At 37.0% G+C, this 17,634-nt stretch overlaps 1 protein-coding gene across 1 annotated transcript; it reads left to right on the top strand.

Annotated features, from left to right (window-relative positions):
• Positions 1-8,324: 8,324 nt before the first annotated feature.
• On the top strand, positions 8,325-15,996 carry LOC131960589 (microsomal glutathione S-transferase 1-like). The gene is made up of 4 exons (XM_059325840.1): positions 8,325-8,391; positions 10,065-10,194; positions 13,080-13,171; positions 15,628-15,996. The coding sequence occupies exons 2-4, from the start codon at positions 10,078-10,080 to the stop codon at positions 15,872-15,874; spliced, it is 456 nt and encodes a 151-aa protein (XP_059181823.1). The 5' UTR covers positions 8,325-8,391; positions 10,065-10,077; the 3' UTR covers positions 15,875-15,996.
• Positions 15,997-17,634: the final 1,638 nt, after the last annotated feature.

Raw genomic sequence — 17,634 nt, 5'->3', positions numbered from 1 at the left:
GAGGGGCCAAACCGCATGGAAATATCTGCGTTTTCCCTTTGTGTAAACGGGGCCTCAGTTCTCTTCACTCCCTGTGTGTTTCCTGCTCCCTTGATTACCTACACCTGTCCTAATGTGCCACACCTGTGTCTCAATGGCTTTATCCCAATGTCAAGGAAGGATCCTCAAATGGCACTACGTCAAAGGACAACTACGTCATCGACATCTGCTGAAGGACTGTCCCAACGTCCAGGATCCTCCAGAGGACAGAGTCCTTCTTTTGCCCAAATTCCAAGGATGCTTATGTGTATCCTCCCCGCGTACTCTCAAAAGGGGGTCATCCCTATGTTCCCTGGGCCCTATGCTCCCGACCCTTATTCTGGAAAAAGAACCCTGCTTCCATTAAAGCATGGGTCTCAAACTCACGGCCCGCAGGTCAAATGTGGCCCTTGTGACGATATTTATGTGGCCCTCACCTTGATATGAAAGTTTAATGTGAGTTTTATATGAATGGCACTTTACCATGTTGTGTGTGGAAGGTCCCTTTTATTACTTTTTTTAAATAATTCTGTGTCATTTTTGGTAATTTTGTGTCTTTCTGGTAATTCTGTGTCATTTTTGGTAATTTTGTGTCTTTTTTGGGTCATTTTGTGTCTTTTAAAAAAAATATTTTATGTCTTTTTTGGTAATTCTGTGTCTTTTTTGGTCATTTTGTGTCTTTTTTAAGTAATTTAGTATTTTTTCTGTCATTTTGATACTGCCTCTAGCGGCCCCCAGGTAGTTTGAGTTTGAGACCCCTGATGTATTTAGTTATTTAGTGTAGATAGCTTTCAGTGTTTTTCTCCTTTGGACCGACTGTTCTTTGCTAGATTCAGAGTCAGGAGTTTCATAGCCCTTTTCTTTCACTCTGTGAGGTTTTCTTTGCTGCATTTTTGAATAAAGAGACTTTAAGTTCACCTGCTCTGAGTCCTGACTTGAGCCCGGCCTGACATGATGCTTTCTACTGAGGTGGTCATATCATGATGTCTAAATCATAGTTAACTGACTGCATTCCTGTCTTCCTGGTTCAAGTATTGAAGTATAGTCATAAAGCACGCATAGCAACAAAATATGACCTTGTAATGGCAAGTATAATATTCCACAGATCAGGCATAGTGCACATTACCTGCTCCTTCATTCACAATTATATAACCACCTTCAATTTAATCCGAAAAGGACATTTTAAATTAGTGGAATTAAAAATGCATTAAACTTAACACACTCCTCATATGCACTAGTCATACACACTCCTGATCCCTACTCTCTTTTGAATAATTCACATCGTTCAAAGATCCAAATTTATTTTTAAATAAATGCACAAATAGCAATCCTCAAATACTGAACTAATTATCTCTTTTGGCATTGGAAGTGCATTTTAAAAAAATGCCAACCTTAAAAATATGTAGCGAATGAAGTGGGATAATAACTGCCTATTTAAGTCATAATACAAAAAAAATATTGCTGACTAAATCAAGTGGCTATAAATGGCTTAAGGCTTGAGGGAAAGTATTACTAAGAACTAAGTATAACTGATTTAGGACTACATGGCAGTCAGTGGGACCCCAAAGCACAAGTTCCATAATGCTTTAGCTTCCTTTGTTCAGTTGTTGTGCCAAAATAGGACCATATCAAGAAAAACAGGTCCCAAGTCAGGGACCAAGTCCAGACCAACAAGCCCCAAGTCAGGTCCCAATTCCAGACACCTGATTTAAATGTTATTAAACATGGGCGTCATAAGCCGTTTTCAGCCCCTAAGTATAGGCAGGTAGTAGCCTGCTCCACCTGCTGGTAGGTCTGGTAGGTCTGGTAGGTTGTTATCAGCCCATTAAATGTGCAGTTATATTAAGGAAACTGAGGCTCCGTTTACACGATGACGGTCTGAACAGAAGACGCAAAAGTGCCGTCGTGTCTTCACTTTTTATTCCACGTTTAGACGAGCGTTTTCAGGAGGAAATCTGCGTGCATACGGTGACGCAAACGTGTGTGAATTGGATTGGGTATGCATGCCAGGCGGCATCACTTAAAGTGATAAGAGCATCTTTGGGCATGTGGAAGTTTTCACGCCACACATTTTCATCAGCTACTCCTTCCACAAAGTTCTCCACCATCCACTAGATCTCCCAGGTCTCGTCCAAAGCCGTCTGGCTCACCTCCCACCAACTGAGCTATGGCTAAGTCACTTCCCCAAACGTGATGAGCCAATCACAGTGCGCATAGCTAACCCAATACACTCGGACATTCTCTGTTTCCACGTCCATTGAAATGCATTGGAGTTAGTCAGTTTTCATTTGTTTTTTCATGTTTTTTCTTGTCATTTTAAGTTTAGAATGGTCAAACGCTGGGCCACAGGGCGGATTTTCTACCCTTTCCCAAGCCACATCTCAACCCAGATAAGTGTCTGCTCTGGATAAAGTTATGCGGTAGACCACAACACCAACTAAACGTGGATAAAATTAACAAGGATGTCTACATCTGTTCTAAGGGAAGTCAACAACGCATTGTCACTCTGCTAGAGATGTTTAGATGTTAGAGATGTTAAAGTTATCTGTAACACTCCTCCTACTGTGACAGCTGCCATAGCGCCTGTCACTGAATGTTGACTGTTTGTCCGAGTGAGTGGAGGGGGCGGGGCTTAGCCATAGGTTAATTGGTGCATCCAAAATGTGATAGAGGTTATTACAGATCCTTCTCTGTTCAGGAATGCTATCTGTACATATCCTGTACATTTGGTGGAAAGACTCCTATAAGTTTATTAGAGCTGCCAGAGCAGCTTGAAGGTCCGACGCATGGAAATAATCCCACATGTTTCTTTATTTCCCTGTACTGGAGCATGTATGTGATGTAAACACGTACGTGACGTGAGCAGATCTGGGCAGAGTTTTGTGTCTTGGCAGTGTAGACGGAGATGCTACGGTGGAGCGGATTACAGTTTTACAATCTGGAGGGTGGTTTCACATTTTTGCATTTTTAAGCCCAAAAATGTTGTCACCGCCGAAACGAAAGGCACTTCCCATAAAATATTTTGTCATTTTTACCCGCAAACATCCTTGTGTAAACGGGGCCTGAGAATGGTAAATGGTAAATGGAGTGCACTTATATCGCACTTTTATCCAAAGCGGTTTACACTACACACTACGCTCATTCACCCATTCACACACACATTCATACTGTTGGCCGAGGCTACCAGGGCACACTGGTGCCACCTGCCACCATTGGGAATTCATTCACACACTGATGAACGCAGCATTGGGAGCAATTTGGGGTTCAGTATCTTGCTCAATGATACTTCGACATGTAGGCTGCCATGGTCGGGGATCGAACCACCAACCTTCCGATCAGAAGACGATCGCTCTACCATCTGAGCCACTGCTGACAAAAAGACCAAAATGTCCCTGGGGACACTGCAAGGGTGGATGGGATCACACACACAGTCACCCCCTCCCCCTCTGTCCGAAATCTTGGCGTCACCATGGATCCAACTCTCTCCTTCAAATCTCATATCAAGAACATCACCAAAACATCCTTCTTCCACCTCCGCAACATCTCACGTCTTCGCCCAATCCTGTCCTCCTCCGCTGCAGAAACACTGATTCATGCTTTCATAACCTCCAGACTGGACTATTGCAACAGCATTCTCTACGGCCTCCCCTCCACCAACCTTCAAAAACTACAATATGTCCAAAATTCAGCTGCCCGTTTGCTCACCCAATCCTGCTCCAGAGACCACATCACGCCCATCCTTCAGCACCTTCACTGGCTCCCTATCCAGCACAGAATCCACTTCAAGATCCTGCTCATCACCTACAAAGCCCTCAATAACCTTGCTCCCCCATACCTCACAGATCTGCTCCAATGTCACTCCCCCACCCGCAACCTCAGATCTTCAGACGCCAACCTACTGACCCCCATCACCAGGACCAAGCACCGCACCATTGGCGACAGAGCCTTCTCCACTGCTGCCCCAACCCTCTGGAACTCCCTCCCTATTCACATCCAATTCCGACTCCCTCCACGCCTTCAAAAACCAACTCAAAACCCACCTTTTCAAAATAGCTTACAATACCTGAACTCATAATCTCTCATCTCTGTTTAGTTATTTTCTTCTGTATTTTGTGTTTGTGTGTGTCTAATTTCCTGTCATGTAAAGCGTCTTTGAGTACCTTTAAAAGCGCTATAAAAATGTAATGTATTATTATTATTATTATTATTATTATCAAGTTGTCCTTGTAACACCTTAACTTCCAGCATTTATGTGCATTTATTTTACTTTTTAAACTGTCTTTTGTGATACCTAACCAGGAAGATTTTTGCCCTAGCCTTTCAGAAGTAGTTTTGTAGCATAATCGAGAGAAAATTGTGGCCTTTTAACTAAACGTAGTATTGAATGATACCAACCTCCTCAACCTGCCATCAGGTGGAGCAGGCCCTTACTTACCCTTTTGTATTGGAAATGAAAACTGCTGATAACACCCATTCAATGGTGTGATAACATTTGAAATAGGTGGTCCAAAACCAACAAGCAATAAGTAATAAATGATCATCTCTGAGCTGAATGTCTTGCATTTTGCAGTCGTGTTTTGTTGATCACAGTCTTCCCAACAGAATGTAATCATCTGAGGAATCATCTGTTGTCTCTCTGCTGCTCTGACTGACAAACAGTCCTGTTTGTGCAACCTGACTGGCAGCTGTTGGACTGATTAAAAGTGTGTCTGTTGTCAGTTAATTAGTTGCATACTTCGTTATAACATCATTTTTCATATCTTTGAGCTTGAGTTAGCCACAAATTGGAAACTCCAGAACAATTTTTTCAAACAGGACACATTTCTGTTTGATTAGTTGCCATTTGATGTGCAGTTTGATGTTGTGTAGCCAGACTGATCATTGATCTTGTTCTTAGACAATGAATTTCTGGCAGGTAAGGAATTTTAATGGGCCATCTTGTAGTTTGAGAAGTTCTATGTTGCGGCCAAAGATTACAGAGGTCTGCATCTTCAGCCATCTAGACTGCCGTACAAAGTCTAACTGCAGTAACTACATTTTTGATCAAATTTGAGTTATAGCTAAAAATCAATTCCTTGATGTTTGTTTTATCTTGTGACAACGTTTTAGATTTCAATTTGGCTTTATTTCAGATAAATTTTGATATAGCAAACACAACACATCCAACTCAAAACCAAGCAGTAATTACACTTACCACGGTCTGCTTTGGCTATAGATACTAATTTAAACATAAAAATAATAGAGATTATAAATTTATTTGAAAGGGAAATTATTATCTAGATAGTGATGAAGTAAAAAAAGTGAGACAAAATTATATTAAGACTAAAATATAACATTACTTTATTAACTCTAAAATAAGCACAACACTTAAATACAGTCATAAGACCATCAATTTCAAAATGTTTATTCACTGAAAACAAAATATAAAAGCTGAAAGAAGATAAAAAATATTGTATTTACTGCACTCTGTTTTTGCATTACTATCAGAACCTTTTTTCCCCTTTTTTAGCAAAACCAGAGTGCACTAACTACATTTTTGGGTTCAAAGGTCAAATAAATCATCAAGATTTTTGAGTGTAAAAATTACATCATCAATACATGTAGAACTTATTTACACTTATCTACCTATAACCCATTTGGCTGGCCAGATAAAACACATTGAAAAACTTTAAAGCAGTTTTTCTCAGTTTTACCTTTTGCCTAGTTACTGCAGTTAGACTTTGTAAGACAGAATAGATCTACTCCATTCTTTAAAGCAGGTAAGTGCGTTTAACAGCTCATAAACAGTTGTAAATCCTGCAGTTCTGCAGTTTCCAATTTATTTCTAGCTCCTGTGGTTCCTGTTATTACCTGTACATGACCTCAGTTGGACTTTTTAAAGTAAACCTGTTTAATTACTTTTTTTTATAGGTTCCCATGTTGCTGTTTTGCCTCCTTTAAGTATTCTACTTTGCTTTCTTTTTCTTAGTTTGGAATTGGGTTTGCAATTTAGTCTGTATACCTTTTTCTTTAACCTTTGTTTATTTTTGCCACTTTCCTTCAGTCTTCCTTGCCCTCTTCATAGTATATTTCTTCTTTTTGTTAGTTTTGTAGTGTTTTTTGTTTGGTTTATTTTGTTAGCCAACTGGGAGTGTTTTATATTTCTCCTTTGTTACAATATTTCTGAGAAGCTGGATGCTACATTGAGTGGCTGGGCACCGTGGTGAGGTCTCCCCACAGTATTCAGACTGTTCTTTTTGATTTGCTGTGAGCTTTGCCATGCTGCACTATTGGTGAGTATGTGGTAGCACCCCTGGGCGCTCTCCTGTATAGTCCGCCACTCACATGTAACACCTGCTGGGTTTTGTTTTATTTCCTCTGGATTGCTAAATTTGAACAATTACAATTTCATGTTTTATGTTAATCTTTTAGCAATTCCAGTTCACCCCAGTTTAATTGCACATTTGACTTGTAATAAAATGATTTGATTATTTCAAGCCACATGTGTCTATTGCCTGGAGTGAACCTGTGAGCTTTGAGTCTTCCTGAACACCCTAAAATTCTTAGAACTGGATTTCCTGGGGCTACATCCCCTGTGGTGTTGTCGGTTCCCTCATCCCTCGTTACACACCCTCGCCACAAGGAAATTATTCTATTATAGATATTGGTTTAATTGGTTATTTTGCATACACAACTGCAATGCTCAAATTGACAGTCTCTTAGAACTGGCAGAATTCAGCAGTGATTAGGCTAGTGTTTGGCTAGCAAGTTCCATGGCACCTCAATCGCACACCAGGGTTGGGGTTATTCCTCATCTTTAAGAACATATGAAGTTTTTTAATGTTTCTACACTGACAGGAAGTCGGGCATGTTGGATTTCATTAAGATCTTAAAAACCCAACAACTTTAAGGATGTTCAAACTAGTACTTTTTCAGATCATAGACTGTATATAAACAATGGACGTAGTCACCATGACGTCACCCATTGGTTTGTGGCCCGTTGGAAGCCTCGAGTTCAGCGTTACACTCGTCGCCATCTTGCGTCACCATCTTGTTTCTGACACGCGGAGCAGACCATATCTGGACTGTGGAGGAGCGAGAGGGATCTGATCACTGACTACAGCCTCTCTACACCTCAATCTGACTGAGAGAAGTCGCTGCTAATTCATGTTAGCATTAACTGGAGCATTAACTGGGATGTTAGTTTTGGCTAGCAAAAAAACAAAAACAAAATGTATGTTACTGACCTCAGAAAACTGAGCAGCGACTCCTTGGAGTGTCTGTTAGTCCAACCAAACACTGAACAAGACATTTTTACTGAACAAAACGTTCAAATAAACTGTCATTAAGTGAAAATACAGTGAAAGGGTCAAAGTTATGAGACCAAACCGCTACACGTCCTTTTTAATATCTATATAAGGTTATATATAACTGTATTGACACGTTGCCGTGGATACGCATTGCTCTGCTTCTCTCCTGATGACGGCTCGCCTTGTTAGTGACCTGTAGCCATGCCCCAAATCATACGATTCTTTATCTTCTATTTTCTTCTAAATGGGGCCATTATTAGAACTATTAACATCAAATTGTCTTGAATAAGATTTTTTTTACTAGTGATTGAGACCGTAGTGTTGTCCTGAAAAACATTTCCGAGGTAATAAATCAAGTGAGGAGTTTTCTCATTTTGCACTGAAATTAATGGACAGAAATGTTTTTACAGCTAAACTTAGCACACCCTGCTGGAATTTTGGGGAGAATGCAAATGCCTTTGAGAAGGAAACTCAAAAGGACAAAGCAAGACAAGCTGTGGCAAGAAGGATATAAGTGGCTGGTATGGTGACGGGGTCAAACACGCTGGACCAAGACAAGGGAAAACACAGACTATTGGAACACGTGGAGGGAAGGGAGCACTAGGTGAACACAATCGGTAATTAGGGGAGACTATTAGACAGATGACTCACTGGGAAGGGCAAGTGACCTGAAACGAGAGGAGAGTTACTATTTCAAAATAAAACAGGAAATAACAAGACCAGAACACAAAATAAAACACCACCTCACCGTGGTGTGACATTGCTGTGGTGAGGTGGGAGTAAATAAACTAACAAGATCAATAGAACCTCAGCATGTCAACAACTTTTAAAACCTGTTTTACAAAAAAATCATCTTTATACAAGTTATTCCAGAATGTTTTATTCATTATTTACACTGCATTGAGTGTTTAATGCTATGGCAGAATTTGGTCCTCACAAGTGGAGAAACACAGTAACAGTAACACCTCCAGGAAATTGTGTGTGTAGTTGTCCCGCCTCCTTAGTCTCTCGGGGAAGGGTCAGTTTGTTTTTCATGCAACAATTCCAGACTTACTCCACTTCTGCAGAGTCACCACAGCAGGAAGTAAGTTGAGCTGCTAAACTCTCAATGATACTGTATAATTGTGGGTTTATTGTTTTTTTTGTGTATGTGTGTTTCATTCAGACAAGATTGCTTTGAAATGCACAGTAACAAACTCAAACTTGAGTGTTTAATGTTGCTCTGGTTTTACCACTGTAACAGGGGTGTGTCTGTTTTCCTTATCTGTACACATCCAGTGCAGTATTACACACACATACATGCTCTGCTTCTGTACTAATACTACATTGTTGTCGAAGCTTTGAGACTTTTTGGAAGCAAATAAGTGTATTTCCTAAAATGTTAAACTATTTCGTTAAACTTTAAGCTAAATGTGTTTCTCTAAATATGACTCTTATCTAAAATGAATTCATAGACACCATAAAATGACATGCTTTTTAAATGAGCCTGTTTTTTTCTACATGAAAATTCAAAATAATTGTATAAGTATCTGTCTTATGGAACATAATTGGGCCAAATTGCTTAATTTCAAAATGCTACACTGCAAATGATTTGGTTCTTACCAAGATAAAAAAAACAATCTTAGATTTAGAAGTGTTATATAATTTATCTTGTTTTAAGAGTTAGTTTCTTATTTTAAGCGTTCAACATGCTTATTTCTAGATTTAATCATATTAGACACACCTTTTTTGCAGTGCACCCAAAGATTTGGGTCAATTTGGTGATTTTATTTTATACCGTCTTATACGCACCAGCTTGGATATTTATTCAAGCAACATTTCATATATTTTTTTTTTTCTTGCCAGCTTTCAGGAAGCAAGAATCTTTTATATCTGGTTATGAAATCAGAGACATCAGCACATTCATTGGTTTTAAATGTAAAATAAAATCATGGCTTAAATCCACTCAATCATGCACCTACCAACTATAAACTCAAACATTAGCTCATTATTTTGCAATCTCTTTAGTGTTGTATTTTAACATTGTTTTGTGTTGTGTCTTAATACTGTGACTTGCTGTTGTCATGTGTTGTATTGTGTTTTTTAAGAGTGTGAAACTTTGTTGTTGCTGTTTGAAAGGCTTGTTTGTTTGTGTTAGATTTATGGGTAACACTTTACAATAACCATCTAAGCTGTTAATGCTATTAATAAACTAATAATAGTTATAATGTAATTGTTTCCTAATGGTAAAGTAACTATCAACTTACATTAATATACCATCTATTTGGCATTTATAAATTATAGTTCAACATTAATACATTTTCTATTTACCATTCTAAATGGCCTATATACGGTTTATAAATGATTAATTAATAAATGATTAATAAACTGTCTGTTTACCATTTATAAATGGTTTATTTACCATCTATAAATGATGGTTATTGTAAAGTGTTACCGATTTATGTTATTTGTTCCTGCCCAGGGAATACAGATGCTAGTTTAGCTAGTAGCTAGTAGCAAATTTAGCTAGTAGCTAATTCTGGTACGGCTGAGAGCCATGCACTGTCCCTGTTAAATAAACGAATACATAAATAATTAAATGTATGCTATTTGTTTACTAAAACTGCATGTTTCAGTAATGTGCTGCCCACTGCTCCTTGCATGGTGTGTTCACTTGTGTGTAAAAAAATGATGGGTTAAATGCAGAGGTTGAATTTCCCCATTGTGGGATTAATACAGTAATCTTCTTCTTCTTCTTCTAAATGTATTGTGATTCAGTTCAGCAGCAGAGATGGACACCCTGATGAAAGATGAGGTATTCAAGGCTTTCACCACCTATGCAGCTATTGTTGTTCTGAAGATGTTGCTGATGGGGCCAATGACTGCATACCACCGCATTACCAAAGGGGTAAGTAACAGCACCAGTGTCTAGTAGTACATCTGTTAAACCAACAAGACTGTTTGACTGTAGTTTTCATCATTGTATGAACAGGGCAGAAAGCCCCAGGAGGTGTTTAGCTCCTCACTTCAAAGCCTGTGAGATTGTGTTTTAACAGGAAATGAAAAAATCCAATGCCTATGGCAGTTATAACTGCCCCCCCGAACGACCCGAATGAACCCAGCCTACACTCAAAAAAATGTTTTGTTGAATGAACATCATTTTATTACGGCAAGTGGTTGCACGAAATAATTTTATCTGAATCTAGATATTTTTATTATGTTGACTGGACTTGTACATTTTAAGTAAATTTAAATAAATTATATTATGTAATTCTTTCTCAATTATTTTGAGTTCATTTTACTCAAATTTTCTTAGTAAATCCAATTAAAACCACTCTAAATGAACATAAATAAATTGTGTATGATTTTTAAAATTATATTGTGCTCTTTCAAATCAATTGAAATGTTTAAATTGCACCTCTTTTTATTAGGTTGATTCTAATTAAATATTTTTTAGCTATCATACATGACAGAGAACCACAAGATGTGTAGACCACCAACTTTAATATGATACAAACAATACAACACAAGAAAGAAACACACTGCTCAGATTCTGTCAACCATAATCATAAGGATGGAATGTCAAAAAACTGACAACATTTTTTAAATTTGGTTTAACTTAATTTTTTCTAGCTACATTTGATTAAATAAAACAAGATTGTCATAATTCTGACAATATATGTTGAACTTACATGTATTTTATAAGTGGAGTTAAATAACACATAATTTCTATTAAAATATGCTTAAATAATATATTTACTAAGGGTCAAAATCACTTTTATCAGGTTGTAATGGAGACTTATCCCCTTTGTGCATGGTTGTCTGCCACATGCTGTCATAAACTGACTTTCTATCCAGTAAGCCACATTTTTACTTCCCACTTAGATAGATTTTAACTGTACATTATAACTGGATAAAGGATTTTATGCTTCGGATGGCTGGATCTTAAGTAATCAGGAAAACCAGCTGAATAAACACTGGCAGCAGCTCGTCTTGCAAAGCCTCTGGGACGTCCTGATTCCACCAAAGAGCCAAGGAGAAACACTTCTCCAGTGAAACTGCTTTATTCAGTATTTTCACTGGTGTTAATCAGCAGGTCCGTTGCTTTTAGAGAAGCGGAACTCTGCACTGCAAAAAAGGTGTGTCTAAAAACAAGATAAAAACACTAGATCTGAGGGAAATGATCTTGCTGTATGGACAGATAATTTAACTTGACAAGATTTCTTAAATTAAGATTATTAAATCTAGAAATAAGCATGTTGTACGTTTAACCCTTGAGGCCTCTTTAAAATTAATTTATTTAGGAATTTATTACATTATCAGGTTCTACAGTCCCTCTCATACAAGTGTCAAAAAATGTGATACATAAATATATATGTTTTCACTTTCACCGCATCAAACCTTTTAGCAGCTTCAGACCTAACATAGATGTAAAAATGTTTTTATTTTATTTTTTCATTTTTTATCTTTTAATGACATTTTTGTCATGAGAACCCCTGATTTTTCTCAAGGGCAAAAACACAAAATATGCAATATTTTAAAAAATAAGGTGGAAAGTGGAATATTTGGGGTGAGGTTATTACAGCCTTGACTAGGTCAATAATTGATGACTTATATCAATCCCAACACACCAAGAACATTTTAATGGTGTTCATCTTTTTCATTGCCATGCATTGCAAGGTAAGAGAAGCAGGCCTCCATTGAAACTGTATGTGATTTAGCTCTGCTGCCCCTGGTGGTTTGGGGGGGGTCATCAGACCTAAAACCTATTTTCCATGTGTTTTGAAGGGAAAGGCTTAGATTTATTAGGTATTCATGGGAAAAGCATTATATTATGTCAGGATTACAGTGTATGAAAAATATGCGTTTATAATGGGAGTCAATGGGACCAAAAGGGGCCTTAAGACTCAAAGTGTGAGAGTTATGTGTATCTCATGATTTATACACCTTGCAAAAGAGGCATTTTGGATTTTTTCAAATTATAATTAATAACAAACCCTGGCCAAGTTTCATACAATTAGCCTTTAAACTGACCGATATATTGAGAATCAAAAACACAAAATTATCTGAATGTACACGATTGGTCCCTAAGGTGCCTTGAGGGTTAAAATAAGAAACTGACTCTTAAAAGAAGATAAATTAAAGCAGCGATGAACTGGCCCGAGCAAAGTGCACTGCAAATTATTTGTTTCTTACCAAGATAAGAATTAGATTTAGAAGTGTTAGATAATTTATCTTGTTTTTAGAGTTCATTTCTTATTTTAAGCAATCAACATGCTTATTTCTAGATTTAACATTCTTAATTTAAGAAATCTTGTCAAGTGAAATTATCTGTCCATGCAGCAAGATCATTTCGCTCAGATTAAGTGTTTTTATCTTGTTTTTAGACACACCTTTTTTGCAGTGTGTGGATAATTCGGCTCCCGTTAGAACCTCCCAAACAATGAACACAGAAAGAATCCTAACCGGAAGAAACGGACTGCAATGACTGCTGTGGTGCTGTAGACAACAATTCCCAGTATTATAAAGTTCTTTTGTGAAGTGACCAAACTTTGTCTTGACCCGTGGCGGCATACAATGACATATTTTGCATTTAATTAGACTGAATTATTATGGAATGCCCTGCTTAGCCTGCTGCCACTGTGACCCGGCCCCAGATAAGCGGATGAAAATGGATGGATGGATGAATTATTATGTCCAATGAACTGTTTTCTGTATTGCTTTTGGATTTTGCGATAAGTAGCCTTTAATCCTAACTTCTAGAATAAACAATGTATCTAATGTCTCATTTAGGCTTTTGCAAATGAGGAAGATGTGGCCAGGCACTCTGCAGATCAGAAGAAGAAACAGCTGAGAACTGATCCTGCTGTAGAGCGAGTTCGACGGTGAGATGATCCAACCCAGTCGCCACAATAAATTTTGGCATTGTATGTTTCTACAAACCACAGATAATCTTTAATGTCTTGACTTTTTTAACCAAAAATGTTACATTTGAATGTATGTTTGACCAACACAACAAATTGTAAATGCGTTGATCACAGAATTACCAAAAAAGACAAAAAAAATATTTTAAAAAACACAAAATTACCCCCCAAAACATACACAGAATTAGAAAAAATGTTAAATTTGGATGTATGTTTGACCAACACAACAGATTGTAAATGCATCAATCACTGTTGTAAAAACATGACAACATAACAGTTTTAGGCTTAAAAAACATTTATTCCAGAGATAATGTCCAATAATACACGACATGTGCACCAATGTTATTATAGTTAACGAAAACTAATAAGTAACTTATTATTATAAGTAACTGAAACTGTATTTTGTGGTTACAATACTAACTAAAATTATAGTGAAAATGTCCTTCGTTTTCGTCTTTGTCAACTTTTTTCATACGTAAACCTTTTTGGTTGATATGAAATCTATTTCATCCGTCTGGTTTTATAACTTAACCCTTAATAGGGCACTCATTGAAATACTTGCAAATTCCAAATTTCAACCCTAGAGAATATTGGAGGATATTACATACTGACAGAATGTGTAAAAAACAACAACATATGGACCCGGGGGAGGGGCGTAATATTTTGTGAAATAAATTGTGAGAAAAAAATGTGCAGATTTATGAGATTTAAAGTGGTGAATCTGCGAGAAAAAAGTTGCTTTTTTCCCACTTTTGTCTTGTATTTGCCACTTTAAATCTCTTAAATCTGCAACTTTTTTTCTTGTAGATTTGCCCCTTTAATCTAGTAAATTTGCAACTTTTTTCTCGAAATATATATATTTTTTATTTTTGATATCCGCTGAAGTTAGCAAATACGGTTCTTCGGCCGATAAAGGGTTAATAAACTAATTGGGGCTGAGATGGATCAGAAAAAGGAAATAAAGGAAACATTTATTGTGACCTTATTGAATCTGGCACCCAACAAATACCCCATTACAAAAAAACCTAAAACTAATAAAAACTAAGCCTCCATAGGTGTGTGTAGCGAAAAACGCATAAAGTTACCTGTGTGTGCGTGTGTGTTTGTGTGTGTATGTAATTAAAATCACATAAAGTTACCTGTGTGCGTGTGTGTTTGTGTGTGTGTGTGTGTGTGCGCACGCGCGTGTGTTTGAAGCATGTGTATGCATGTGTGAGGAGTGTGCGCGCTTACGCGTGCGTGTGTGTATCTGTAACTGTAATCACATCAAAGATCAAAGGCAATCAGAGCAAAGATCAAAGGCAATAAGAACAGAGCAATCAACAGAATTAACTGCCACCTGAATGTTCCAGAAGAGTGACAGCAGAGGTGGACAGACTGGAATTTCTGGCCTCGAACAGAAAGCATTTTTGGCAAAACCATAATACCTATCATTGATCCGACTTCATTTGAGCGTCCTGAGTTCTTCCTGAACGTCTACATATGTTTTTTTTTAAGAAAAATGAAAAAATAGCTTTGTTAGGCCAAATGGCCTAACAAGATAAATTAAGATTATTAAATCTAGAAATAAGCATGTTGAACCCTTAAAATAAGAAATTAACTCTTAAACCAAGATAAAAACACTTTTAAATCTAAAGTTTTTTTTTATCTTGGTAAGAAACAAATTATTTTCAGGTCACTCTGCTCGGGCCAGTTCATCACTGCGTGGAGCTTTAATTTATCTTGTTTTGCTTATTTCTAGATTTAATAATCTTAATTTAAGAAATCTTGTCAAGTGAAATTATCTGTCCATGCAGCAAGATCATTTCCCTCAGATGTACTGTTTTTATCTTGTTTTTAGACATACCTTTTTTGCAGCGCATTATATAATCTCTGTAATTAAACCTTATCAGAAAAGTTCTAAATCAGGGGTCTCAAACTCAAATTACCTGGGAGCCGCTGGAGGCAGTATCAAAATGACCAAAAAAGACACAAAATGACCCATAAAAGACACAAAATGACCAAAAAAAGACACAAAATTATTTAAAAAGACACAAAATTACCAAAAAATGACACAGAATTACAAAAAAGACACAATTATTTAAAAAAAAGACACAAAAATACCAAAAAATTACACACAATTATTAAAAAAGACACAAAATGACCAAAAAATTACACAGAATTACCAAAAAAGACACAAAAATATTCAAAAAATTACACACAATTATTTAAAAAAAGACACAAAATGACCAAAAAAGAGACACAATTTTTTTTTAAAAAGACCAAAAATTAATTAAAGGGACAATTGGCCCACGGGCCGCGAGTTTGAGACCCATGATCAGATGAATGACTTCCCATGGATAATATGCTGTAAACTAATGGATGAACAACAATAGTACTATGTTAATAGAAACTGAAGGTTAGTATTTGTTGTCCAGGTGTCACCAGAATGACCTGGAGAGCGTGGTCCCGTTTGTGCTGATGGGCCTGCTCTACACCCTGACTGGACCAGAGCTTTCATCTGCTCTGCTGCACTTCCGGGTCTTCACCGGCTCCAGGATCTTCCACACCATCTCCTACGTGTGCACCCTGCCCCAGCCCTGCAGGGGGCTGTCCTGGATAGTGGGCATGGTGGCCACCCTCTCCATGAGCTACAGGGTGCTGAGCACAGTTCTCCTCCCTTAGAGCCAGTAGAAGACCAGCAGGCATCTTCTACACAGCTCACATACATCTAGGAGCTTGATTAGTCTTTACTGGGAATATTGTCATGGATGGAAAAGGTGTTTTCAATAAACCTTTTTATCAAGTTTGAGTCCAGCTAATTACTTCTCAAGGTGATGGAACAAGGTACTGAAACTCCAATAAAAAGGAATGACTTTAACTACAGCTGTTAATTCAGGCAGTGGAGAAGGTCATTAATATTAAAAGATTTAAATGCACCATACATTGCTGTAGATACTACTTCTAAGTAATTAAAATGAGCACAACCGTAAACATCTCCAGCAGTAAAATGTAACATACACATTAATATAGCAGTGATATTAATCCAAAACATCATATACACTACAGGCCAAACATTTGGAAGCAAGATCAAATTTGTACAAAAAAGTTCATCATTGCTATACATTGCAACAAAATAAACATGATTAGTATATAAAGAGTCACTTATTAGAACACATTTTGACTATAATTATCAGGTCTTTGTGTTTTTATTGCTTAGACTTTGTGTATCCTTCTTTCCTTAATGTATAAATCTGGACTCTTGTTTCTTTACTCAGCTGCTTCAATTTGAGCCATTTCTGTGGTAGTTTGTCAGAGATATGAACACAGTTGAGATTTATTGGGATTTTTGTATCCAAACTCTCAAAAGCCAAAGAGCTAAAGTGAATAATGCAAACTATGATTTGTTTTTTGACTTTTGCACTGAAGTTGTGACTCTTCCAAATCTTCTCAACCCTAAAATATATTTTCTTTTGTTAACATTTATTCAGCAATGATCTGGTAACATTAATGTATACCTAAAGGTCAATTGAGGAAAATGGATTAATTCAATAAAGGTCAAATATAATCATGCAGTAAACACATCCAAAAATCCAAAGAATCCATACTGGTTTTAAGATAGCCACTGTGAACAGAAAATTTAAGTTGCTGAATGCAGGAGCTTTACTTCAAGTGTAGTATTAGTAATCTTACTTAAGTAAAGGATCTAAATGCTTCTTCCACAACAGGGTAAATTGTTACTTTATTGGCATTATGATAAAAAACGAACCCCCCAAAAACGTAAAACTTAATGTGAAACTATAAATGTATTGCGCCTTTAAAAAAAGACACAACATTACCAAAAAGAAGGCACAAATTACTAAAAAAAGACACAGAATTACCAAAAAAAAAGAGATAAAATTACCAAAAAAGACACACAATTAAAAATTACCAAAAAAAGACACAAAAGTATTAACAAAGACACAAAATTACCAAAAAAGACAAAATTACCAAGAACATAAAATTAACAAAAAAAGGACACAAAATTAAAAATTACAAAAAAAAGACACAAAAGTATTAACAAAGACACAAAATTACCAAAAAAGACAAAATTACCAAGAAAAAAAGACATCAAATTACAACAACAAAAAAAGACATGCAGGCATTTTTCCCAGGCGTTTTAGGCCTAAATGGGTTAATACCAGCTTTTACAAAATGCCTCTACCACTTTTCAAATGAAAATCCACACTCTTGTCCACTCCTTATCTCCTGAGTTGTTACGAAGCCAACGGGCCCTGATGGTGGGGGCACACTGCTCACAAGGGGTCAACATGTCTGCTATGGAGCCTTGTCCACACGTTCTATGAAAGTCAAAGTGTAATGTCATTACAATCTTAAAACCAGTTCTAACAGGGAGCCAGTGGAGAGAACCACGGCTGGGCTGATGTGATGTCATTAAATTCAGT

Source organism: Centropristis striata, chromosome 22 (genome assembly GCF_030273125.1).
Source record: "Centropristis striata isolate RG_2023a ecotype Rhode Island chromosome 22, C.striata_1.0, whole genome shotgun sequence".
NCBI lineage: Eukaryota > Metazoa > Chordata > Actinopteri > Perciformes > Serranidae > Centropristis > Centropristis striata.
The sequence above is the reverse complement of the archived record's forward strand: the minus strand, read 5'-3'. Positions and strand labels throughout refer to the sequence as shown.